General features: G+C 65.0%; 2 protein-coding genes across 5 annotated transcripts in view; one reads left to right on the forward strand and one right to left on the reverse strand.

The window, feature by feature from the left end:
* Positions 1-24,341, reverse strand: part of Gse1 (Gse1 coiled-coil protein) — a 317,059-nt gene that overhangs the window by 162,799 nt on the left and 129,919 nt on the right. The gene's annotated exons all lie outside the window — the stretch shown is intronic.
* On the forward strand, positions 1,485-20,425 carry LOC125613057 (translation initiation factor IF-2-like). 2 transcript variants are annotated; one of them, XR_007343554.1, is made up of 2 exons: positions 1,485-1,694; positions 17,810-20,425. XR_007343554.1 is itself a non-coding variant. In XM_048792347.1 (2 exons), the coding sequence occupies exon 2, from the start codon at positions 6,823-6,825 to the stop codon at positions 7,831-7,833; it is 1,011 nt and encodes a 336-aa protein (XP_048648304.1). In that variant the 5' UTR covers positions 1,485-1,694; positions 2,158-6,822; the 3' UTR covers positions 7,834-10,594. The 2 variants fall into 2 exon arrangements, 1 of the variants encoding a protein (XP_048648304.1); XM_048792347.1 differs by lacking the exon at positions 17,810-20,425 and adding an exon at positions 2,158-10,594.

Raw genomic sequence — 24,341 nt, forward strand, 5'->3', positions numbered from 1 at the left:
GGGGGGGGGGGCCTGGTGCACCCGGCACCTCAGCATCAGACCCGACGTGGACACGGGGTCTTTTGGATTAAATCAGTCAAGGATCTTGAGAGGAGGTGACCCTGACCCAGGACTGAGCCTGTGGGAGTGGAGGACGGACTGCGCTGCGTCTGCGAGCAGGGCCACTGGGGGACCACCTGCAGTCACAGCACCTCCCACGGCAAGGCCACTTGACCCCCGAGCCCTGGGGGCCGCCTGCCCACACCTTGGCCTGGACTTCTGGCCTGCGGAACTGTGGGGGAGCACACCTCTGTCCTCCTAAGGAATGGGGCTGGAGTGACGTGCCGTGGCAGCCCAGGATGCTAAGGCCACTGGGAGCCAGTGGCAGAGTCCTTGGGCACCTGACCAGTGGCCTTGCCTGCGCAGCCCCCTGGAGCCGCGAGGCTCGTGGACAGCATGGCATCTAAGAGCCGTCCCAGCCCCGGCCAGGCACCAGGCGCTGGCCCAGCCCAGCCTCAGTTTACCTGCAAGCTGTCCCCGCCTCCTGCTTCCCGGCCATCGGCCACTGCAGACTGCCCAGGCCCCCCACTCCACAGGCACCACTGCACCTCCACGCAGCCCCTTCCTGGTTCCAGGACACCACAGGCTGGGACGGGTCCCCACCTGCCTGGCTGCCACTGGCCCCACACGGGAGCTGACCTTTAAGGGGGGCACAGGAGGGGGCAGAGCTGCTGGGCCCAGGGGCTCTTCTGGGGACCTGATGACTGAGCTTGGGCCTGGAACCAGCGGGGGGCTGCGTCTCTGCCCCACCCCAGCAAAAGCCGAGGCCGTGGGCAGCACAGACCCGCGTGGCTGGGCGCGTGCACCCTGGGCCTCCCCCTGACCACTTGTGGGGGCCTCGGGGCCAGTCCCAACAGAAGACAAAGGGCTCCTTCACCAGCCTCCTGTACCCACGGGGCTGCCATCAGACACCGGGCACCTCCCACCTCCCTGTCCATGTGCCAGGGCCTTACTGGGCTGAGACCGTTCCTCGAGTGGCCACAGCACCAGACCCCACGTGACTTAAAAGACAAGACGGGCAAAGTGGTGCAGCCAGTAATCCCAGCGGCTCAGGAGGCTGAGGCAGGAGGCTGGGAGTTCAAAGCCAGCCTCAGCAACCAGTGAGGCCCTAAAACTCAGGGAGACCCTGTCTCTAAATAAAAGATGAACAGGGCTGGGTCGTGGCTCAGGTTAAGCACCCTGGGTTCTATCCCTGGTACAGCCCTCCCAGAGCCACAGAGAAGGAGACCCACGCAGTGCCCAGCCAGTCACAGACGTGACCTCTGGCCCCAGCCAGGAACCCAGGAAGGCCCTCAGTGATGTTGACCCATGTCCTCCCGGAGTCCAAAAGCCCAGCAGCTGGGCCCTCGCTCAGATGTTTGGACACGTTTTGGGCTGGTTGCCCGTCTCTGGCCCAGCGGACACCTCCCAGAAGCACATGAAACTTCCGGAAGCCAAGGGAGCGCTTTTCCCAGGAGCAGGCGCTCAGGACACACTGTGCGAGGAGTTGGGTGCAGGCTGGGAGAAGCTTGAACAAACTGCGCCTGCAGCTGTCTCTGTGAACACCCGAGGTGCTCCCCAGCCCTAGCAAGGCGGAGGGTCACCTCTAACCTGGTCCTGGGGCCACACTTGTTCCTGGTGGCCCATCACTCGCTTGGCAAGCACCCACCCTGCAGGTACCGGGGCACACGAGGGCATGAGGCCTGGCAGTCCACGCGCAGGGGATGTTCTGGAAGAGCAGGGCGGCACCAGACGTGAATCGGTGACACGCAGGGAACCCCGGGAGGTGGCAAGATCAGGCGCAGGGAAGGAGGCTGGTCAGCTGTGGGCAGGACGGGGGCTCCTGTGGGAAAGGCTCTCGTGTGGTGGTGGTGGGAGCCGTGCCAGGGACAGCTCTGGGGCCCAAGGGGCGAGTCCTCCTCAGAGGGGGTGAAGCTGTGCAGAGCACCGACGGGCAACGGGTGACCACGTGTCCTGAGCATGCCTGTGTCAATGTGCACATCTGCACACGCGTGTCTGAGCCTCTGTGCGCGTGTGCAGGCACGTGCCCGCGGGTGTCTGTGGTCTCTGCATGTGTGCGTCTGGCACATCTGCGCACACGCACGTGGCCTGCAGACCTGCCTCTGTGTCTCGGCGCAGAGCTCCACGTGCCCCTGTGGGTGCACAAGTGTGTCGGGGAGTCAGCACCAGCCAGTCGCGAGCGGAGCCCAGCAGAAGCCCCCCCACTGGCACGGGAAGAGCTGCAACGCGCCTGCGGGTGGCGCCTGGCATGCATGTGAGTGTGTGTGATTGAGACCGCGTGTTCCCCGCCTGCAAGTGCTCTGAACAAAGTCCCCTCCACCTCTCCAAGCCCACCGCCATCTGTCTCCCCTTCCGCCGGCCATTTGAGCCAGTGAGGGGCCTCCCAGGCGGGGACCAGATGGCAGAATCACGGCCTCCGCTCCCCAGAGGGGGCTGGGCCCAGGCAGCTGCCCTCACGGCTGCAGCCCCTGACCTGCCCGGCCCAGCCCTCCCCAGCCGCCCGCGTCCTGGGCAGGCCGCCACTCTCTCCCTGGCGCCTCGTGGCTGTCCTGACCCCTGTCCCTGGGCCCCACCTCAAGTGGCCTTTTACCTCAACCACATAAATCACCCTCTGGGTCAGGGCCAGGGGAGGGAGCAGGGCGGGCAGGGCAGGTCCCCCAGGTCCTGCAGACAGAGTGGCTGCCGAGTGACCCCTGACAGCCCTGGCTCTGGGCCTCGGGGCCAGAGGGCAGTTCAGAGGCTCTGGCGGGCCTTGGGCAATCTCGCTGTCCCCACCTGAAGGGGGCCTGCCTCTGATCTGGGGGCCCAGGTTAGGGGTGAGGCCACCCTGGCTGTGTCCTATGGAGCAGGCAGGAGGCCGTGCTGGGCAGCCCTCACCCCACTGGGGTCCTGCTCTCTGGACACAGTGGTCAGTATGAGAAGGGCATGCATAAGGTGGGCACGGTCAGTATAGGAAGGGCAGAGCTGGGTGCTGTGACCTCAGACCCTCAGATCCTCTGTGCGGTGCCGTGAGAGCCCTCAAGCCAGCTGAGCCGTCGACAGAAAGAGGCCCCCAAGGCCAAGGCTGGACACGCAGGCCCTGAACCAACCACCTGGTTTGAATTCTCCCTTCCTAGCTGCAAAGGCTTAGACCTGGGACTCCAAGCTCTGGCCCATGTCCCCAGCCTCACAGTAAGAAGCCCTAGGGCTCCGCCCCCAGGCCTCCCTGAGAATTCTGAGGCTGCAGAGCAGGACGGCCACCCCCCCCCATGGCCACACCAGTAAGGACCTGTGCAGGGGTCCCCGCAGGAGGCGAAGGCACCCCTGCCCCTCTTCTCCCAGCTGGAGGGCAGCCTCCTCGCACCCCTGGGGGAGAGCCCCGGGATCTGAGAGGGGACCTGTGGCCCTGCAGGACCAGGCTCCGGCTCATCATCCACTCATCCCAGATCTCAGTGTCTGCTGGGGGGCGCTCGATGGGGGGCGGCAGAGGAAGGCAGGCTGGTCCCCGTGGGCAGCTGGCAGGTCCCCCAGGAGGGCCTGAGGTGGTGCCATGGGCATGCACGGAGCTCCCGACTGCTCCTCGCAGGACTGAATCCCCGCTCCCCGCAGGAGGTGCCACCCGAGGACACTGGCTCAGAGAGGTGGGGATTTGCAGAGGGGTCTGGAGTGCAGGCAAGCCCAGCCCCAGCTCTAGGCTGGTGTCCAGCCCCACAGCTAGGAAGGCAGGGGATGCCCTTGACGGGGCCAGGCCAGGGCCAGTGGCTCCCTTCCTGGGCTCGGTGCAAACGCGGCCCTCCCCTGCCGCGTGGGTGCCCTCCTGGATGTCATTATTTCCTTATTTCTCCTCCCAGGCACCATACGGGCTGCCTCCCTCCCGTCCAGCAGGCGGCCCGGGACTTGGCAACACTGGGCTTTCTAGAAATAACAACGGGAAGGGAAAAGCGCCTTCCAGGAGGCCGTCCTCCACTCCCTTGTAAAAGACCTCCCCGCGCCCCTCCCCCACTTCCTCTGTGGGCGGGGACTGTGGGCGCGCAGGGGGCCTCTGTGACCCCACGAGCGCCCTCGGGGCGCAGCAGAGGGGGTGCCACAGGACAGTCAGATGGCATGGGGCGGAAGGGTCGCCGGGAGGCCCCGCAGCTTCCTCGCCTCCCCGACGGGACATTTCATGGGTGTGGTAACACTGGAGACCCGCGGCTGGCCCGGCCCGGCCATCTGCTCCGAGGCCAAAAGTCGCGGGGGCGGGCCGGGGCGGGGCTGCCGCGCTCCGGGCGCCCTCGCAGCAGATGTCTCCCAGGGAGCAGCTGGAGGCAGCCTCCCCGCCGGCCCCGCCGGCCTCTCCGCAGCCGCCCCCCCCCCCAGCCGCCACCGCGTGGGTCCCTCGGAATCCGCGCAGCAGACAGCCGTCCCGACGGGGGGGTGGGAGGCCGCTGTGGCCTCCCGGGCTTGGGTTGTGCTCAGCTGGCCAGGCCTGGGGCTAGGGCTGGCTCCTGGGACTCACCAGGAGGTCACACCACCCACTTGGAGGCCCAAGTCCTGGCCTCAACCCTCTGATCCTGGCCCCAGGGAGGAAGGGACCTTTCGCAACTTGAAAAGGAGCCCCTCCCGTAGCTGACCCTCGCTCACAGAGACCTCACTTCCTGGGGCCACAGACCCACTGCACAGTGAGAAGAGCCACTGTGCGCATGGCCTGGTCACCCTGGCTGCACAGATGGGGCCGCAGGCCAAGGCAGGGACACTCAGAGGGAGGGGCCCGTCTGGAGAGGGCTCCAGGACACTGCCTATCCGGCAGCCCTACCCAGTTCTCTCCCAGACTACCGGCCAGTCCCCAGGGGGAGGAGCCAGAGGGCAGCAGCAGGCGGGTGGCGCTGACCCTACCCAGAGTCCCCAGCAGGGCCCACCTGGACGTCTGGGGCTGAGCACCTGGTGTGAGCTCTGGCAGACCATCTGGGGCAGGGCCGGGCCTGGGCAGCACCACCTGGTGGCTGCTCTGTGGAGTGCGCCTCCCTGGCCCTGAGCCAGCCTCCTGGCCTGCTGCGCTCCCTGCCTGACCCGGATGGGGAACTGGGGTGTGGGGCCGGCGGCCACAAAATGAAAACAAGGGGCCCCCTGCTGGGTCCAGCGGCGCATCAGTAACCCCAGCGACTGAGAAGCCTGAGGCTGGAGAGTTTGGAACCAGTCTGGGCAACTGAGACCCTCTCCTGAAAAAAAATAAGGCCAGGCTCAGAGGCTCACACCTGCATCCCAGCGACTCGGAGGCTGAGGAAGGAGGCTGGCAAGTTCACAGAACCTGGGCAGTTCAGCAAGACCCTGTGTCTAAACAGAAAAGGGCTGGGGCGTAGCTCAGTGGCAGAGTGTTCCTGGGTTCAGTCCCCAGGATAGGAAGGAAGGAAGGACGGAAGGATGGATGGATGGAAGGACAGATGGATGAGTGGAAGGAAGGAAGGACGGCCCCTTATTCAAAATTTGGCCGCCCCAGGACAGCAGCCCCAGAGCCTCACACCAAGCAGGGGCCTTTGGGTGTGGCCCTGAGTGACTCCAGGGGCCGCTCACCACCGAGGGCTGTGGGGCCAGGAACAGGACAGGGTGCCCCACCCAGGCCACCCCAAAGGCCTCTGGGCTTGGCTTCCTCCTGGTGCACGCTGCCCGCCTTCCCTCCGGGGGCTGGGAGGTTGCGGAAGCGGCACACGTGCCCCGAGCCGCGGCTGGAGGCCCGTTAGTGGTTAGTGTTGGCCACGGCCTAGGACTCCTGGGTCACACCCCAAATGGTGCTCACAGAGCAGGAGGGGGCGGTGAGGGTCCTCTGGGAGCCACATGGGTTCCAGCAATAATTCCCAGACAGTACCAGGGCCTTCCAGGTCACACAGTACCCTGTGGTGGGGGACGGACACAGTCCTTTACACTCATGCTCCGGAATGCCCACCAGGCCCCTCCCTTTCCCACCAGGGCCATAGGAAGGGTGGCTCTTGTCCTCAGAGGGCCAGAGCCCGTGCCTGACAGCCATCTAGCAGACAGGCACCCACCCGAGCCACGTCCCTCTATCTGTCCACCCAGCTCCACCTGCCCAGTCCCCTGCCTTCCACCCCCCAGCCCACGTCTCTCCATCCGCGAAGCTAGGACTGCAGTCGGGATAGAGCACATGCCGGTCCAGTGCGAGGCTCTGGGTGGGTCCCCAGCACTGTACAATTGCACCGTCACCCGTCTATTTGGCATCACTGCATACACGTAACAACTCTCCATCCATCCAAAAAAAAAAAAGGATTTTTGTCCCTTTCCTTGCAGCATTGGGTGTTGAGCCCTGCAGTGTCCTGAGCTGGGTCCCCTTTTGTAAATTTTATTTGAGGCAGGGTCCTGCTAAGTTGCTGAGCTGGCCTCGAACAGACAACCCCCGGCAGAGCCTCCAGGTCACTGGGACTGCAGCGTGCACAGGCGCGGGGCTCCCTTGTCCAGGTTCACGCCACATCCCGCCAGCCACCCACACGCCTGCAGACGGTCACGCAGACCGCCTCAGTGCCAGGCATCTGTTGTGAGTGGCCACAGTGGCCCTGGGTGGCAGTGATGTCACTTGGTGGCTGTCCACCTCCCTCTCTGCTGTGGCTGGCACGGACCAGGCAGGCATTCGGGAAAGAGCAGGACGGGCACAGAGGACGGGTCGTGAGCCACAGCCCGCCTTCACTGCCGAGCCCGGACCCGGAGATCTCCCCTCTCTGCACCTGGTTCCTTGTAAAGTGGACACAAGTGCAGCTCTCTTCATGGTTTTGTGAAAATTAAATTTAAAAAACCTCAGAAAATCAACGCAGGAGGGGAATGGCCAGGGCGAGGGTGGAGCAGCAGGCCGTGCTACTTGCTCACCCGGAGCCAGGGCCAGGGACGGCACCCGCCGGGTGGGCGACGGAACCTCCAGGGACCCGGGAGGCCGGGGATCTGCAGGCCCATCCAGGCTCCCGAGCAGACCTGAAGAGGCCGGAGTTGCAGAGGGGAGCTTCTGTCCACAGTGTGGCAGCTCCAGGCCTGCAGGGGCCCAGACACAGTCCCCACTGGCTGCCTCAGTGGACGGCCGGGGCGCAGCCAGGCTGCGAAGCCCCCAGGACAGAGCTGGGCCCCAGCCCTGGCTCCTTTGGCACAGGCGCGGGACGGGTGCGCTGGCCTCATCTGTGCAGCGGGGACATTTCAGGGCAAGTGGATGCTCGCAGAGAAGGACCTCAGACACCCGACAGGCACCCACTCCGTCGACGCCTTGTCATTAGAAGGGAAGAAACGGGCGGCGCCACACAGGGAGAGCGGCAGGTTGTGAGGGGCCTTAGAAGGTGCCCGCGGAGCCTGTCCCCACGATGCCTGCCCCCACGAGGGAACGCCGGCTGGACCCGGCGGGGCAGCGGATGCACTCCGGGCCTGCAGCTGGGGGCCTCGCAGGAGGATAAGGAGGCCCCACTTACCGGCCTGGCCCAGAGTGGCTGGTGGCCAAGGCCCCAGGAGCTTCCAGCTCAGCAAGGACGTGACTGTGGTGACACGCGTGTCCTGGGTTCCTTAAATCCCTGGCAGGAGGGCAGGCTGGGTCCAGGCCCTCTGCCTCCTCCACTTGGGCGTGCCCATCGGGCAGGGTGTCCTGGGAGCTGGGCAACCTGTCCTGCGCTCTGGACGTCACGAATGGCCACCCGTGGTGACTCACCAGGTGGAGGGACCCACCAGGTGGCTAATGGGGGAGGAGGGCTGGGAGTGAGTTGGAGGGCGTGGCACAGGGTCCCGCGCGGCCCAGGGCGAGGCCCATCCCGCTGTGCAGCGCCCGCCTGCCCCTCCCCACAGCCCGTCACTCATTAATCTTGAAGAGTTTTCTGCTGAGTGCTCTTCCAGGACTTTCAAACCGCTCACTAATTGCAATTAATCACTTACGAAGCAGAGGTCAGGAACAATGGGCTGGAGGCGGGAGAGCTGTCAGGGGGTGTGTGGGCGTGGGCCCTGGTGCCCGGCGCGGGCTGCCCACTCCCACCCAGGTGGCTGCCAGGTCCCTTGCTTGTAGGGAGGAGGCTGCTGAGAGTGGGAAGGTGATACCTGATCAGGGGAAGGGCCAGAGGCGGCCAGGGCAGATGCCCCCCGAGGAGTCCACACTGCCCCAGAGGAGGCCGGGGTCCAGCTGGAGCCCCAACGGATGTACCTGGAGGCCAGCAGGCACTGGAGTCAGGCCAGCGGGCGAGTGCGGCCTGTGGACACGGCCTGGCCTGTGCGTTTCTTGCCCAGCGCGAGCTCAGGATTGTGCTCTGTGTTAGGTGCCAACATTTGAAAGCCCGACTCCGCAAACCTGGACTCTGGTTCTGCTGCGTGCGTCACCAGGCAGCTGTGGCCTGGATGCGCAGGGCCCAGGCGCTGGGTTCTGCAAGACCCCTGCCCGCCCCAGGACGCCTGGCTCAGGGCTGGCTCCCCGGTGTCTCCTCCACAGTCACCCAGGCAGGCCACAAAGTGCCCCTGGAGGCTCTGAGCTCAGGAGGCTGTGAAGACAGGGGACAGGGCTGGGGGTGGCGGCCACAGTGTGACCCCAGCCACTCGGGAGGTCGACGCGGGAGCAGTGCAAGTTTGAGGCCAGCCTTTGTGAGATCCTGCCTCAAAATTAAAAAAAAGTAGGGAACTGAAGACCTGGGAACATGGCGCAGGGGTGGAGGGCCTGGGTTCAGCCCCCAGAATTGCAAAGAAGAGGAGGAAATCTGTCCCTGAGGCAGCGGATTCCAACCTGAGCTCCCACGAACCGCTCGGGGGAGCTTCTGTGCACCCCGCTCGTGCCCTCTGGGGCCGGGGGTGCCCACAGCCAGTGGCTCTCAGGGAGGGGCAGCCAACACAAGCTGGGGCGCTTTTTTGGCGACGTGGGCCTCAGGCCCCGGGCCGCTGTGTCGGCCGCTGTGTCAGCCCCTGGTGGCCTGGCCGTCTGCATTGGCACCAGCATCCAGGGGACGCTGACGCCCGCTGAGCACAGGGCCACCCTTCCAGACCTCAACTCGGGTGGCGGTCACGCAGGCACGTGCCTCCCTAGACAAGAGCATGGCCTGCTGTGGGCGCTGGCCCGCGGGGCAGGACCCCCAGAGGCAGGCAGTGTCCACGGTGGCCCAGACCACCCGGCCCCTGGCCAGGCCTTCCTGGTGCAGTTCCCACCTGTGTCCCTCTCTGGCCTGCTGAGCTGGTGGCCTGGCTCAGGCCACTGTGCCCTGGGGACCCCCCGGCAGCGCTGAGTGTCCCGGTGTGGAGCGTGTGGGCAGCGCCTGGCCGGGGGAGTGCGGAGGTGCTGCAGAGGGGCACCAGACTAAGCCGTCTGTCCCTGCAGACAGGGACGTGAAGAGACAGCATGGGGTGGCCCCAGCAGCTGCTCACTCCACCCCCCACTGTGTGCCCAGTGTGCCGGCCCCGGGGGCAGCCCTGGGGAACAGGCTCCTGGGGACTGGCAACCCAGCAAGGAGGCCCGAGGAGGACCTGCACGCTCCGTGGGCTCTGGAGAAACGCAGGGGAGCCCGGGCGAGGAGGGCTTCTGGGGGCTGCGCAGTGACGGAGGGCCCTGGGCCTCACAGACAGGCACAGAGGGAAACAGCAAGTACAAAGGCCCCGGGGCAGCAGGAGGAGGCTGTGTGGCTGGAGCAGGGGGAGGGGGAGGTACGTGCCGGGAAGCTACAGGCTGGGGTGCCCATTAGCACAGCCAGCCCTGCCACCTATGGCTACCCGCTCCCCACGGGGACACTGAATGTCCGATTCCCTGTGTACCCCACTTCCTGGAGGGGGTTTCTGGGCAGCAGTCCAGCCCCTTCCTGGGTCCTTCAGGGAACTCCCTGTGCTCCGGGCGTGAGGCCTGGCGGGTCACACAGGGGGCATGTCACTGCGCACCTGAGCAGCCTAATGCTTGCAGGATGGGACCCTGGGTGTTGGGCACTGTGGGGCATCCTCAGGGGGCTCGGGTCACAGGAGCCCCTGGCATCTCTGAGTGTGGCCCCGCGTGCGCTGCCTGCGGGGGAGGAGCCGGCCGAGCCCGCTGTCCTTCCCTGGGTGGGGGGTGGGCAGGGCCTGTAGCTGCGGGCACAGTGTGTGTCCTGTGTCCCCGGCCGGGGGGGCTTCTGTTATCTAATTTTTATTAGCCACCGATGGACCTCTCTGGATTTGTTTTTATGCGGTGCTGAGAATCCAACCCAGGGCCCCACCCGTGCCAGGCCAGCGCTCTGCCACTGAGCCCCTGCCCCAAGGGAGGGCTTCTTCAGGAACACGGCTACTCACTCCAGCTGCCAGGGACCAGCAGCTTACCTGGGCCCTGAGCCTCTGTCCACTGGGAGCAGAATCCCTTGTCCCTGGTTCCAAGGTGCCCGGTGCTGGCCCCACTCCGGGAGGCCAGCTGGCTGGAACTGGGCCCAAGGGGATCAATAGGGCTGACGGGGGACTCGCCTTCAGGGCCCTGGGTGGGCCTCTTCAGGGCAGGACCGGCAGGACCAGGCCAGCGGCCTGGCTCCCCGCCCACTCCAGAACCGCCCCACCTGAGACCCCTTGTCTGCCGGGCAGCGGGTAGCAACGTCACGGTGGTCAAGCTCTGGGCTCCAGCGACTCAGGCCCTTCCTCTGCACCCACTAGCACAGCCAGCCCTGCCACCTATGGCTACCCGCTCCCCACGGGGACACTGAATGTCCGATTCCCTGTGTACCCCACTTCCTGGAGGGGGTTTCTGGGCAGCAGTCCAGCCCCTTCCTGGGTCCTTCAGGGAACTCCCTGTGCTCCGGGCGTGAGGCCTGGCGGGTCACACAGGGGGCATGTCACTGCGCACCTGAGCAGCCTAATGCTTGCAGGATGGGACCCTGGGTGTTGGGCACTGTGGGGCATCCTCAGGGGGCTCGGGTCACAGGAGCCCCTGGCATCTCTGAGTGTGGCCCCGCGTGCGCTGCCTGCGGGGGAGGAGCCGGCCGAGCCCGCTGTCCTTCCCTGGGTGGGGGGTGGGCAGGGCCTGTAGCTGCGGGCACAGTGTGTGTCCTGTGTCCCCGGCCGGGGGGGCTTCTGTTATCTAATTTTTATTAGCCACCGATGGACCTCTCTGGATTTGTTTTTATGCGGTGCTGAGAATCCAACCCAGGGCCCCACCCGTGCCAGGCCAGCGCTCTGCCACTGAGCCCCTGCCCCAAGGGAGGGCTTCTTCAGGAACACGGCTACTCACTCCAGCTGCCAGGGACCAGCAGCTTACCTGGGCCCTGAGCCTCTGTCCACTGGGAGCAGAATCCCTTGTCCCTGGTTCCAAGGTGCCCGGTGCTGGCCCCACTCCGGGAGGCCAGCTGGCTGGAACTGGGCCCAAGGGGATCAATAGGGCTGACGGGGGACTCGCCTTCAGGGCCCTGGGTGGGCCTCTTCAGGGCAGGACCGGCAGGACCAGGCCAGCGGCCTGGCTCCCCGCCCACTCCAGAACCGCCCCACCTGAGACCCCTTGTCTGCCGGGCAGCGGGTAGCAACGTCACGGTGGTCAAGCTCTGGGCTCCAGCGACTCAGGCCCTTCCTCTGCACCCACTAGCACAGCCAGCCCTGCCACCTATGGCTACCCGCTCCCCACGGGGACACTGAATGTCCGATTCCCTGTGTACCCCACTTCCTGGAGGGGGTTTCTGGGCAGCAGTCCAGCCCCTTCCTGGGTCCTTCAGGGAACTCCCTGTGCTCCGGGCGTGAGGCCTGGCGGGTCACACAGGGGGCATGTCACTGCGCACCTGAGCAGCCTAATGCTTGCAGGATGGGACCCTGGGTGTTGGGCACTGTGGGGCATCCTCAGGGGGCTCGGGTCACAGGAGCCCCTGGCATCTCTGAGTGTGGCCCCGCGTGCGCTGCCTGCGGGGGAGGAGCCGGCCGAGCCCGCTGTCCTTCCCTGGGTGGGGGGTGGGCAGGGCCTGTAGCTGCGGGCACAGTGTGTGTCCTGTGTCCCCGGCCGGGGGGGCTTCTGTTATCTAATTTTTATTAGCCACCGATGGACCTCTCTGGATTTGTTTTTATGCGGTGCTGAGAATCCAACCCAGGGCCCCACCCGTGCCAGGCCAGCGCTCTGCCACTGAGCCCCTGCCCCAAGGGAGGGCTTCTTCAGGAACACGGCTACTCACTCCAGCTGCCAGGGACCAGCAGCTTACCTGGGCCCTGAGCCTCTGTCCACTGGGAGCAGAATCCCTTGTCCCTGGTTCCAAGGTGCCCGGTGCTGGCCCCACTCCGGGAGGCCAGCTGGCTGGAACTGGGCCCAAGGGGATCAATAGGGCTGACGGGGGACTCGCCTTCAGGGCCCTGGGTGGGCCTCTTCAGGGCAGGACCGGCAGGACCAGGCCAGCGGCCTGGCTCCCCGCCCACTCCAGAACCGCCCCACCTGAGACCCCTTGTCTGCCGGGCAGCGGGTAGCAACGTCACGGTGGTCAAGCTCTGGGCTCCAGCGACTCAGGCCCTTCCTCTGCACCCACTAGCACAGCCAGCCCTGCCACCTATGGCTACCCGCTCCCCACGGGGACACTGAATGTCCGATTCCCTGTGTACCCCACTTCCTGGAGGGGGTTTCTGGGCAGCAGACCCCTGCAGCACGCTGAGCGGGAACAACCCTATCCTCTGTCGGGGGTGGTTCCCTCTGTGAGGGGCTTGGGGGGTGGGCCTGGGGGTCCACCACAGGGACTGCATCATCCCCACCCCACGGATGCCACCTGGAGCCACGGCCAGGCCAAAGCAGTCCCCGTGGTAGTCTGGCTCCGGCCCATGCCATTCGGTGCCCGACATCCTGTGGCTCCCGCGGCTGGCCCTCAGCTCCTAGCAGGGCACCCCCAGGTGAGTGTCCCCCACGGACGCTCCCAGGGCCCCCACCTGCTCTCGAAGGCTGCACCCTAGGGCTCAGAGCCCATGGCGTCCAGGTGCCCCAGACCGGTACCCCCACCAAAGCTGGATCCACCCCCTGCTGACCACACAAGGCTCCAGCCACTGGGAACGTGGCTAGTCTCAGCTGAGATGCAGCCCAAGTGTGGCGTCCACATTGGCTAGACAAAGAAGGTGGGGTCCCTGGCTGACGCTTCTTTCATACTGATGACGTGATGATATGGTAGCAGGACCCGCTGGACCTGAGTGTCCTGCTCATCAGTTTCTCCTCTTATTTTAAAAAAGTGACCCCCAGGCAACCTGGGCCCACACAGGGGCGTGGGTCCAGCTGTTGCTTCCCCGTGGACAGTGATACTCTGAGCCAGCCCAGTGTCCCAGGTCCCCAACACCCTCTCCAGGCCCAAATTCCCTGCGTCTGAGGGCAGCTGCCGCCCCTCTCCCAGCCCTCCAGGACCTGCCAAGCCAGCGCCCGGCCTGCAGATCCATGTGCCAGGATCGAGGGCTGCAGCCAGGGGCACTGGGGCCCTGACCCCTGCAGCACGCTGAGCGGGAACAACCCTGTCCTCTGTCGGGGGTGGTTCCCTCTGTGAGGGGCTTGGGGGGTGGGCCTGGGGGTCCAAGGGACCCCAGGCTGGCTGTGTGGCTACCAGATGCTGAGTCCATGGGCCCCCTGTGCGGTTCTGGCTCATGGTGATGAGACGGGCAGAACAGCTCACAGCCCTGTCCCCAGGCAAGGACGGCAAGGCTCCCAAGCCACTGCACCAAGGGCAGCAGGTGGGACTCAGGCCAAAGTCTGGGGGACACGCCATGGCCCACGTTGTCCTGGGCTCCCAGACTTTCCTCAGGAACCTCTCCTCAGAAATGACATCACGTCCATGAGCCGCCAGAATGAGCCCAAGCCACAGCAAAGTCCCCGAGAATGCTAAGGCCCAGGCCTAGGGCACACGCACCTGTTGTTCACTTGTTCTTCTATCCGTCCATTTGTCCACCCATCCATCCGTGTCTACCTATTCATCCATCCACCCATATCCATCCACCCATCATCCATCCATCCACCATCCACCCACCCATCCATCTCTTCATCATCTACCCATCCATCATCCACCCATCCATCCATCATCTATCATCCATCATCCACCCATCCATCCATCATCTATCATCCATCCACCATCCACCCATCTGTCCATCTTCCACCCATCCATCCATTATCCATACACCATCTATCCATGCCTCCATCCATCCATCTGTCCATCATCCATCTATCCATCTACCCTTCCATCCATCATCCATCCACCCATTCACCCATCATCCATCCTTCCAGCTATCTACCCATCCATCCATCCACCATCCATCCATCCACCCATAATCCATCCATCCACCCACCATCCACCATCCATCCATCCACCCACCATCCACCATCCATCCATCCACCCACCATCCACCATCCATCCATCCACCATCCATCCATCCATCCACCCATAATCCATCCACCCATAATCCATCCATCCACCCACCATCCACCATCCATCCATCCACCCACCATCCACCATCCATCCATCCGTCTTCCACTCCTTCTTGGGGGGTTGTGGTTGACAGTGGACCCTGGAGCAGGACTGTCTGGAGTTTGAATCCTGGTCCTGCCACAGATGAGCTGAGCAGGACAGGTAACCTTACTTCTGCACGCCTCCGTGTCACCCATCTCAAACAAGGGGATGACCTTAGCTCAAGGAGGCCTTTGGAGGGGAGGCTCAGCTTCCTCCTCCTCTGACCTGCTGTGGACTATGGGCCTCAGGACAAGGGGTCTGCCAATCAGCCTCGGCCTCCTCTGTGCCACGGGGGTGAAGCTGCTCCTGCCTGCACTCAGAGGACCCCTTAGAGCCCCGGGGGGAGAGAAAGTGCTTGCAGAGCAGCCCGGGAGGGGCGGGCTGGTTCTCCAAGGGGGGGAGTGGCCGGATACAGCGACAGCATCTCCTGCTGCCCCCGTCCTGCAGCTGGGCCTCTGCTATGGCGAGCACAGGCGCAGCTCCTCCACCAAGTCCCCTGGGGGGACCTCAGCCCCTTCACCACCGAGACCTACACAAGCGTCCCCACAGCCCCAGCCATCAGCGCCCCTGCTCCGAGGTTGGGTCCCAGGTCCCTGGGGTCCCCTGCTCTTCCAGCCCCAGGGGTCCGGTGCCTCCTGCAGGTGTCTCCTGTGTCACCTGAGTCCCTCTTCTGCCTTTCAGCCCGGACACCTGTTGGCTCCATGCCCTGCCTCTTTCTGCCTGGGGCTGCCCCGGCCGGGAGCCGAGCTGCCACCACCCAGGGGCAGCCAGGGCCAGGAGGCTGCCGAGCCCCCACCCTAGCACAGAGGGAGGGCCGCACGGGAGCGGCCACCCAGCCCTCACGCCCGAGCGGCCTGCCCGCTCCAGCTGCCTGGCACTTGAGGCGACGCTCCGCCTGCAACCCAAGGAGGCCCTGACACGTGTTAAAATAAATATTCTGCAAATATGATGTTCCATATGTATGACTCCGTGGGGTGATGATTTCTCCACTGATCGCTGTAAGTGACAGCTGTACGGGCAGCGCTGGCAACACAGGCTCCCGTGCCACGCAGCGGGGGCGGCGAGGGGGGCACCCGCCAAGCATCTGGCGACTCGGGGTGCAGGCGCCGGGCGCCTGTCAGGGCTCGGCGCAGCACATCAGCGGTTCTGGGGACGGCGGGAGCAGGTGTTCCCAGGCAGCCTGCTCGCGATAATTACTTTTAGATTGTTTTAAAGTATTTGAGCAAGATCCTGGGGCTGGAGGGAGGGAGGAAGGAGGAGGCAGCCTCTGGGAGCCCGGGGGGCTGTGCTGCCCAGCTCGGTGGACCGTGCCCGCGGGGTCCCGCTCAGCTGTGCCACGAGTCCTGGTCATGAATGCACGGACATGTGGCCGTCCTGCAGCCCTGGGCCTCGGCAAGCTCCTCTGGGAGGCCTGCCCTGTGCGGGAGCCCTCGTCCCCGGGGCTGGTAACTAAGGGCAGGGACCGGGACAGGGCTTAAAGCACTGTGCACAGTGACCAGCCATTCCCAGGTCCTCAGGTCCTGACCTCTGGGCAGAAACGTCTGGCCGCAGGCACAGCAAGGGCAGAGGCCTGTCCACGCTCCACCTGGTCTGAGAACAGGGCCGAGCCCCAACCCAGCGGAGCGAGGCAGGCCCGGCTGTGGGCTGTGGCTGGTGGGAAGTGGCCGCTCCTCCCTGGCCCCACCAGGAGGCCCCGTGCTCAGCAGCAGGACCCAGGACAGCGCCCGGCTGCAGGGTCTGGATGGGGTGCCACCTGTCCCGCTAGTGCCACAGGAGGGTTCAGCCCGGAGAGCAATTCAGGAAGGACACACGGGCCCTGGGGAGAGTCCTCGAGTCAGCCCTCAAGGTGTGGCCAGGGCCTGGCCCTATGAGCCGTGAACTGGACAGGAGGCTGGTCGCTTGGGACGGCCTTCCAGGAGGAGAGGACGGCAAGAGCCCGGGGTGGGCGGGGCTCCAACAGGGGGCACACATGCGACAGCCAGCTCCTGGCCACCATGCCGGGCCGCCCACCCCACTGACCCATGCCTCCTGTCCACCCTCATGTCAGGGACAGTGCATTAGCACACTCGGGTCCCAGCTGCACTCTGGGCTCTCTGGGGAGCAAAGGTGAGGCCGCAGCGCACGTGGCCAGGGCAGCAGTGGCAGCAGTGGCCACTGGGTCAGGACAGTCAAGGCCACTGGGTGTCCCTGATGGGGTCTGACCCACGGCCTGGCCTGTGGGATCTGGGGGGCCTGGCTTCCCCACTCAGAGGGGAGTCCATGAAATCTGTCCCCTTCCTCAGAGAAGGCTCCCTCTGGCCATTTCCATCCTAAAGGATGAGCAGAGAAGTCCTCCGTTCAGGGCAGCTCAGATGACCAAGTCTGGCTCCAGGGGAACTGATTCTGCTGGCCCCATGACATTGACAAGGGGCACCTGGGGCCAGCCCCACCTGAGCGCCCCCTGGGGCAGAGCTCTGGGGCCAAGGCTGGTAGCAGCAGGGTTGAGAGCTATTACTTAGAACCTGGGCGAGTTCGACATTAGCTCAGGGAGGTGCCACCTGGTGCAGGATGAGGCAGGTGACCAGGCGGGCCCTCCCTGCCCCCGCGGAGCCCAGGGCTCCAGCCACCAAGGGAATGCAGACTCCTTCCCACCCACTGGGCGAAGATGCCTGAGGCCCGAGAGGCCTCCAAGGCCCCGGCCACTCCTCCTCCTCCACTCATCCCCCTCTCCTCGTTCCCAGGCCCCAAGTCCAAGCACCCAAGCTGCTCCGGCCGCAGGGCCTTCGCACAGCACACCTCTTCCTTTCTCCTCTCCTGGGCCACGCTGTCACCTCCAGCAACCCAGGCGGCCCCAGAACAGGGCCAGGCTCCAAAAGCCGCAGGAGGATCACCCGCACAGGGGACCCCCAGCCGCGGCTCTTCCCGCTCCTCGGCATTCCCTCTGGCACCACCCCAGGCTTCTCGAGTCACGGGGCCCCTGGGGGAAAAGACACCCCTCACTTGGTCCTCGGGGGTGCCCCCAGCTCCTTCAGCTGAGCCCTTACTGTGACTCGGGCGGGCTGCCTGTGCGGGAGCCTCCTGCAGCCACCCAGCGGAGCTCATCTTTAATTCATGCCGATAATGTCAGCCGCGGTGTCTGGAGCAGTCACTTAACCCATCAGGAGAAGCTCCTGCTGCTGTGGTACAGCCGGGGGCGGGCACGAGGGCGGCCACCACGGCCCAGGCGCCCCGGGGCCACCGGGCAGAGTCGGGGGGAGGCCAGTGCCTTTCCCCACCATGGGCTGGGCCTGGGCCACAGAGCAGGGGGCTCTGCACACGCAGGGGTCCAGCACGGGGTCCCGGGTGCACTGTGGCCCCTCGCGGGCCTGGAGGGACAGTGCTGAGCCCTGGACAGCCCTGCCCAGAGGGCCCTCCTGAGCGGTCACCACCTTGTCTTCTAGGAACGAGCCCTGGAGTCGAGGCCCCGGGAGGCTGTTCCAGAGGGACCCCCAGGCGGCAGAAGCAGAGAAGAGGCCCCCCACCCGCTGCCCGCAGAGACCACTCCTGGGGCAGCGGGAGGAGGCTCGGCCCAGAACAGCTGCCCCGTCCCCACGGGCGGTGGCCCTCAGCTGTCTGCTCAGGGAGGACGTGACAAGCTGAGACCTGGCCTGGCTGTGCATCTGGGGCTGGGCCCTGCCTTTGCTGTGCCTCAGCTCTTGGCTGAAGGGGGTGTACCCCATGGTTTCTGTGCTTGTTTGGGGGTCACCTCCCAGGGCCCCACACGGGGGAGGGGAGGCTGGGGTGACCAGAATGCCCCAGGTCTGCTCCTCCTACCATTGTAACTGGGCCCAGCAAGACCCTGCAGTGTCCAGGTCACCAGCAGGGGCCCTCGCTCAGGGGAGCCCAGGCCCTGCCCGCCCCCGGCTGCCCAGCGGTGCCCTCTGCTCGCTCTCTCTATTTCGGGGCTGGGATCGGACCGGGGTGCTGAACCACCAAGATTTTATTTTGAGACAGGACCTTGCTAAGTGGCCCAGGCTGGCCTCAACCTCCCGAGTCACTCGGATGGCAGCTGTGCCCATCACACCTGGCCCAGCTTTTCTTATCACAAAGGCACCCACCCTGCTCAGGCACACTGGGTGCTGAGCTAAGTATTCCAGACCCAAATCAACGCCTTTAACCCTCCTGACTCCCCAACTGCAAGGGCACGTGCCACTACCATCCCTGGTTTACAGAGGAGAAAACTGAGGCCCAGAGGTCCGGGGACATGGTGCGAGGTGGCAGGTGCCGTGGGGACACAGCAGTCTGCCTGCTGAGTGCCCCACAGGACAGGGCACAGCCCACACGGCAGAGACACAGCTGGCCCCTCTCTGTGGGAGGCTCTCTCCTCACCGAGGGAGGACAGTTCCGGGGGGGCACCCGCCGCACACTGAGGGAACACAGAGCGCTGTTGGAGCCGCGTGCATGGTGGCCCTGGGCTGCTGGGGGCGTCTCCTACCATCTGTGAGCCCAGGACGCCCGCCCACGGCGCTCCAGACACCGTTCCCGCTGCGCGGCGCGGGGGTCTCGCAGCTCCTCGCCCGCCCCAAAGCTGCTCCTCCTGGCAGGACTCCGGTGGCTCCAGGCAGAAGCTTGGAGAGTCCCAAGTCTCCTTCCCCCACGTCCCACCTCCGTTCTGCCAGCAGAGCCGGCGGCTCCCGGCTCCCATCCTCCCAGAGCTGCCAGCCTGGCCCAGGACGCCGCCATCCTGCGCCCCACAGCCCACAGGCGCCCAGCCTGGCCCCCTGCCACCCACACGGTGGCCAGGGGATGCTGGGCCAGGCCTGCAGGGGGTGGTGTGCATGCTCTCGTTCTGGACCAGTCTTCCTGGTGGTCCCTGCGGGCAGCCAGGAGCTGGGCAGTTCCAGGGAGGGACGGGCAGGCGTCAGGCCCAGGACGGGGCTGAGCAGCGTGCTGGAGGGGGCCGGCTGCCGAGGGCCCTGCAACTCCTCACGGACCCTCAGCCTCTCCTCGGCCCCTCTGCACTCGGCCACGGGACTGCTGGGCATGTGCCCATGGCCCAGGGACTCCAGGCGGTCCCGGGCGAGCACCTGGACTTGCTAGCCCACCCCCACCAGCTGACTCAGAGTGCGGGGGCAGAGCCCAGGGTCGGGTTTTCACGGCCCTCCCGGGGGATGCCAGGCTGCTGGGGTGAGACTTCTGACCTGCCTTGCCTGGCGGGAAGCTTGGAATATCTGGGTCCAAGAACCCCATTCACTCCTACTGGACCCAGGACCCAGCAATGCCAATGGGCATGTGAGCAGCCTGGGCCACAGAGGCAACAGTCAAAAACCCTCTGGGAGATAATGCAGAGGCAGTAGTGAAGGCCGGATCCCTGCAGCTGTCCTGTGAGCCTGTGTGTCCACCCTACCACACCACAGGTGAGAACACAAACCCAAAGTCAAGGTCACCAAGGGAGCAGGTGGCTGAGCAGTGCTCTGAACACAGTCTTCCAGTGCTAACTCCAGTGCCCCCACGGCTGCCTCAGTGGCCCAGCTGGGGTGACTGTGGCCTGGGGTGGGAGGCATCAGCCACTTATCCATGGAGTGGCATGAAGCCAGGCGTCGGAACCAATCCCCGCAGCAGGCAGGCTGTGGGGTGTCCGGAGGAGGCTGCTCCCTGCCTGCAGGCCCCACCCACTGCCACCTCCACCCACAGGGAGCAGGCGCTAGGGCCTCCGGCCCAAGGGCTGCACCCTGGCCCAGGAAGGAGCTGGGCCAAGTGCAGCTGAGGGTCAGTGGCCCACCCAGCGCCCCCACGTGAGGCGCTGAGCAGAGGGAATCACACGTTCAACCTTGAGGAATTAGGCCGCCCCTCCCGGCCCCACGCCCCCACCCTTGCCCGGGTTCCAAGAGCGAGCGGTTCATATTTAATAACGCAATTTATATTCCACTCTCAACATAAACTATTGTAAAGGCGCTCTAATGTAAAAATACATCTGGCTTGTCAATACTTTATCTTCTGGATCCGCATCCGAGTCCCTGGGCCTCCCTGACTTATGGCTGCACCACTGTCTAATGAATAAAAAGGTGCGAATTATAGGCCCGGCTCTAATGCTCATCATAAAATTAGACGATAGTTGCAAAAGCTGCATTCTCCTGCCCACCGCGCGGCGACGGCTGGCCATAAATAAAGTGTATTTAATGTATCCCAGGGCTGTGCAGGCCCAGGAAACAGTGGGTTAGAGCGCGGCCTTCGGTGGGCCCGCCACGAGTTCAATGAAGTGATAACGGATCCATCATGTGGATTTATGCTAACTGTCTCCCGCAAAGCCGTGGCCTCCACACTGTAAATAGCCTACAATCCTTCCAGCAGCCGCCTGCCAATAAAACTGTCACTGCCAGGCTGGCAGCGAGCACCTTCAGGACAGGGGACAAGCCGTTATGCTCTGGAGGCCGCCGGGCTGCGCCTCCCACCCGCCCTGCGCAGGCCATCAACGGCCGAATCTCCCTCCAGAGAGAGAAGCCCCTCTCGGGGTCAACAGCCGCTGCTCAGGCCCTGGCTGGGGGGGAGCTGGGACTGAGGAGGTGGCCACCATCTCGGCTGGGGAACGAGGCCGGGACCTGGGGACACTGCCTGGCCGTCTTCCCCTCGCGGCTGGTGAATTTGTACAACCTCCGGACGCGTCCAGCACAGGGTGGCTGGTCCTTCACCCCCACTTTGCCCTCTGAGTCAGGTCCTGGGCGCACACCAAGACCCGCCGCCCCCTCCGAGGCCCTCCGAGAAGACGAGACACCCAGACGGAAAACCCAGGCTCGCTGCTGCGGCGCCTGTCCGGTCCACGGCCACGCGCCCTTCTCTGAAGCCCCAGCAAACCAAGAACGGGTGGTGACCTCCTCATCCCACGGGGCGGCACGAAACGGGAAGGAAGAGACAGCTGTTCCGGGGAGGGGGCCGGTCCCCATGCAGACCGCAGACGCCTGCCGTGGGTGACGCCGAGGGGAGACAGGGACGCTCCGGCACCAGTGGACAGCGGCCAGGCTTCCCGGCAGCGGAGGTCACGTGTGACTAGGGTAACTTTACTGACACGGTGGAGGGGGGTGTGGACACCACTGGGAGCCAGGGGGCCATCAGCCTCTGCCATCCACAGGTGCGAGTGACGAGTGACCTTAGAATTATAGATGGCGCTCCAAACTCAAAGGGCAGGTGGCTGCTGTGCTTGGGAATGACCGTGACGTCAACATACACATCTTGGGAACTTCTTGCTCCTAAGGGCCCAAAGGCTCCCTGTGTGGAAGTCCACACCCGTGGCCGTCGCCGCTGCCCTCTCACAAACTCACCCGTGAACGGGCACTTTGCAAGTGGAGTCCCAGGGGAGGGCAGGTGTGCGAGGGCCCGGGACTGCCGCTGGGCAGAGGTCTCACTCCCTCAGACCCCGCCCCAGGTGGCCCTCCTGTCCTTGGGCTCCCCAGGGCCACAGGCCTTCCCCAGAGTGGCACCCGGGCTGCGTGGACCAGGGTGTGGGCCAGGGGCTCCTGCTACATGGTCACCCTCTGCCCCCAGTGAGAGCCTGGACCTGGTGTGGGCATGAGGTCGGAACCTCGGCCCCTGGGTGTCCAGAGCACTTCGGAGTGCTCCTCGGGGGATGGGATGGGCCTCTTGTCCCCCATCCAGGCACGTCCTTGTGAGGAGGCCTGAGTCCCTCGGTGGCTGCTCTGAGTGGCACCCGCTGGCTCTGCATTGAGAGCTGCCCTGCAGGGACCTTGCTGATGACCGGAGTTGGGGGACAGAGCAGGGGGCGGCCTGCTGCTCCCCAGAGCCCCTGGAGCAGCCCTGTTCCGGTCCAGGGAGCCACACCTGTGGGACAGAGGGGCTGTCGGCTTGGGGACGAGGCGGAGGCTGCTCTCAAGAATGAGGATGAGTCCCCTGCGCAGCGCCCTGAATCCCCTCCTGCAGAGCCGGGAGGGGCCACCTTGCTCGGTGTGTCACTGCTGTCCCTCCTGACCAAGGCCCAAGTCTCTGACGATTACAGGGTGGACTTCTGCAGAAGTGCCACTTAGTCCCTCCCTTGAAGTCACGGGGACACTCATAACTGACCAAGAGATCAGATGGGGGGCAGTGTGACCCCTGCCTCCTGGCCCTCGAGCCCCGGACACCCCTGCTCTTGTGTGGGCTGGACCTGGCAGCCGGCCTCTGAGAAGAGATTCGGGAAACACAACGGGGTCCCCCTGGTTACCAGAGGGGCTCTGCCCGCCTCCACCTCCCGGCTGGTCTGGTGAGCAGAGTCCCTGGCCACCGTCCAGCCAGGCGCAGGCCCTCAGGCCAACAGCCCTCGAGAACTAGATCCTGCCGACAACCACGTGGACACGTCCCTCTGCCTCCTGACGGCAGGTGATGGTGGCCCAGGTGACGCCCTGACCATGGCCTGCAGGGTCTGGAGTTCGAGGGCGCAGCCTGGCCCCAGCTCCTGTATGACCTCCGGCTCGGCTCCCGCCAGCCTCTGCAAACCGCCCCTCCCCAGGCTCTCGCGAGCCTCCCTTCGAGGCCTCCTCCATCAACACCGTGCTGTGGGCCCCCTCTCCCGGGCCCTCACCATCTGTGGGTTCAGTTTGGAGACGTCACAGCCCTGCAGACAGCTTCTGTCCACACTTGGTGCCTGCAGTCACTTCCCCTTCCGAGGGCAGCAAGGCTCCCCATCCCACTCAGCCCAGGTGCCCGGCGGGGCCGACGCCTGCCCGGGTCAGCACTCTCAGCCTGGGACCCGGGTGGAGGACAGTCGGGGCCAGACATCTCTGGGCTCCGGTTTCAAGGATGCCAGGTGCCACAGGCTGCTGACCGGTGGCACGAGTGCCCTGGGATGTGGCTGTGTGGTGCTCGGCCACAGGTGGCCACCCGCAGCCTGACGTGCCCTAGTGATGGCACCTGGGCTGCCAATGGTGGTGTGGAAGCCGTGCGTGTCGGGGGCTGGTGGGTGGGGACGGTGACGGCTGGTGGTCCTCCTAACAGCGGGTGGCCCCAGCCGCCCTGTAACCCACAGAGCAGGCACACACAGTGGGCGCTCGGGAGGCCCCTCAGCGTCCAGCTCCTGGCTCAGGTGCAGCCTCTGGGCCCCCACTGCCCTTCCTCTCCTCCCTCGCGCGGTCACCAGGGCCACTGAGGTGGCCTGCATCCGCCCACCAGCCTTGCTGCCGCTTCCTACCCATATTCCGTGTCCACGGGGAGACGGCCACCTCCCGGGCCTGCCCGCGCCCCCTGCCCGTCGGCCTCTGGGCCAGGCACCCAGGACCCCTCAGCAAACCAAGCCAACCCCGAGCTCCCTGTGGCTGGCGGCCTCTGCCCCACCCCACCCAGACCAACCCGAGCCTCCTAATAATAGCAGCACTAAATCCTCCCGGCCAATTCTGCTCCTTTCTATAAATACTGTAGAATCTTTTTATTTACTGACAGGTTGTAAAAGTATCAGGGAGAATAATGTGAAATCGGGAGCCTCTGAATAATGCACGCACCAGCCTCGCCTCCTGTCCTCCCCGCCTCCTCCCCTGGCCTGCGGGTCTGGCCTCCCAGGGCTGGGAGGGTGGAGCCTGGGGTGACCGGGCCTCGGGGTTTGGATACCGCAGCATTTGAGTGGTCAGAGCAGGTGTGTGCAGCACCCTGTCCAGACACCTAGACACACAGACCCCGAAATATACAGACACAACACCAAAGGCGCACAGTCACACAGGGAAACAGACACACAACCACACAGACACACAACCACCCAGACACACAACCACACACAGGCACATAGCCACACAGGCACACAACCACACAGGCACACAGCCACACAGGCACACAGCCACTACACAGCCACACAGGCACAGAACCACACAGGCACAGAACCACACAGGCACACAGGCACACAGACACACAACTACACAGACACACAGGCACAGAACCACACAGGCACACAATCACACAGCCACTACACAGCCACACAGGCACAGAACCACACAGGCACAGAACCACACAGGCACACAG

This window comes from Marmota marmota, unplaced genomic scaffold (assembly GCF_001458135.2).
Source record: "Marmota marmota marmota unplaced genomic scaffold, marMar, whole genome shotgun sequence".
Classification (NCBI taxonomy): domain Eukaryota; kingdom Metazoa; phylum Chordata; class Mammalia; order Rodentia; family Sciuridae; genus Marmota; species Marmota marmota.

Coding starts and splice junctions, on each gene's coding strand:
- LOC125613057 (XM_048792347.1), top strand. CDS start 6,823: ATGGCCAGGGCGAGGGTGGAGCAGCAGGCCGTGCTACTTGCTCACCCG.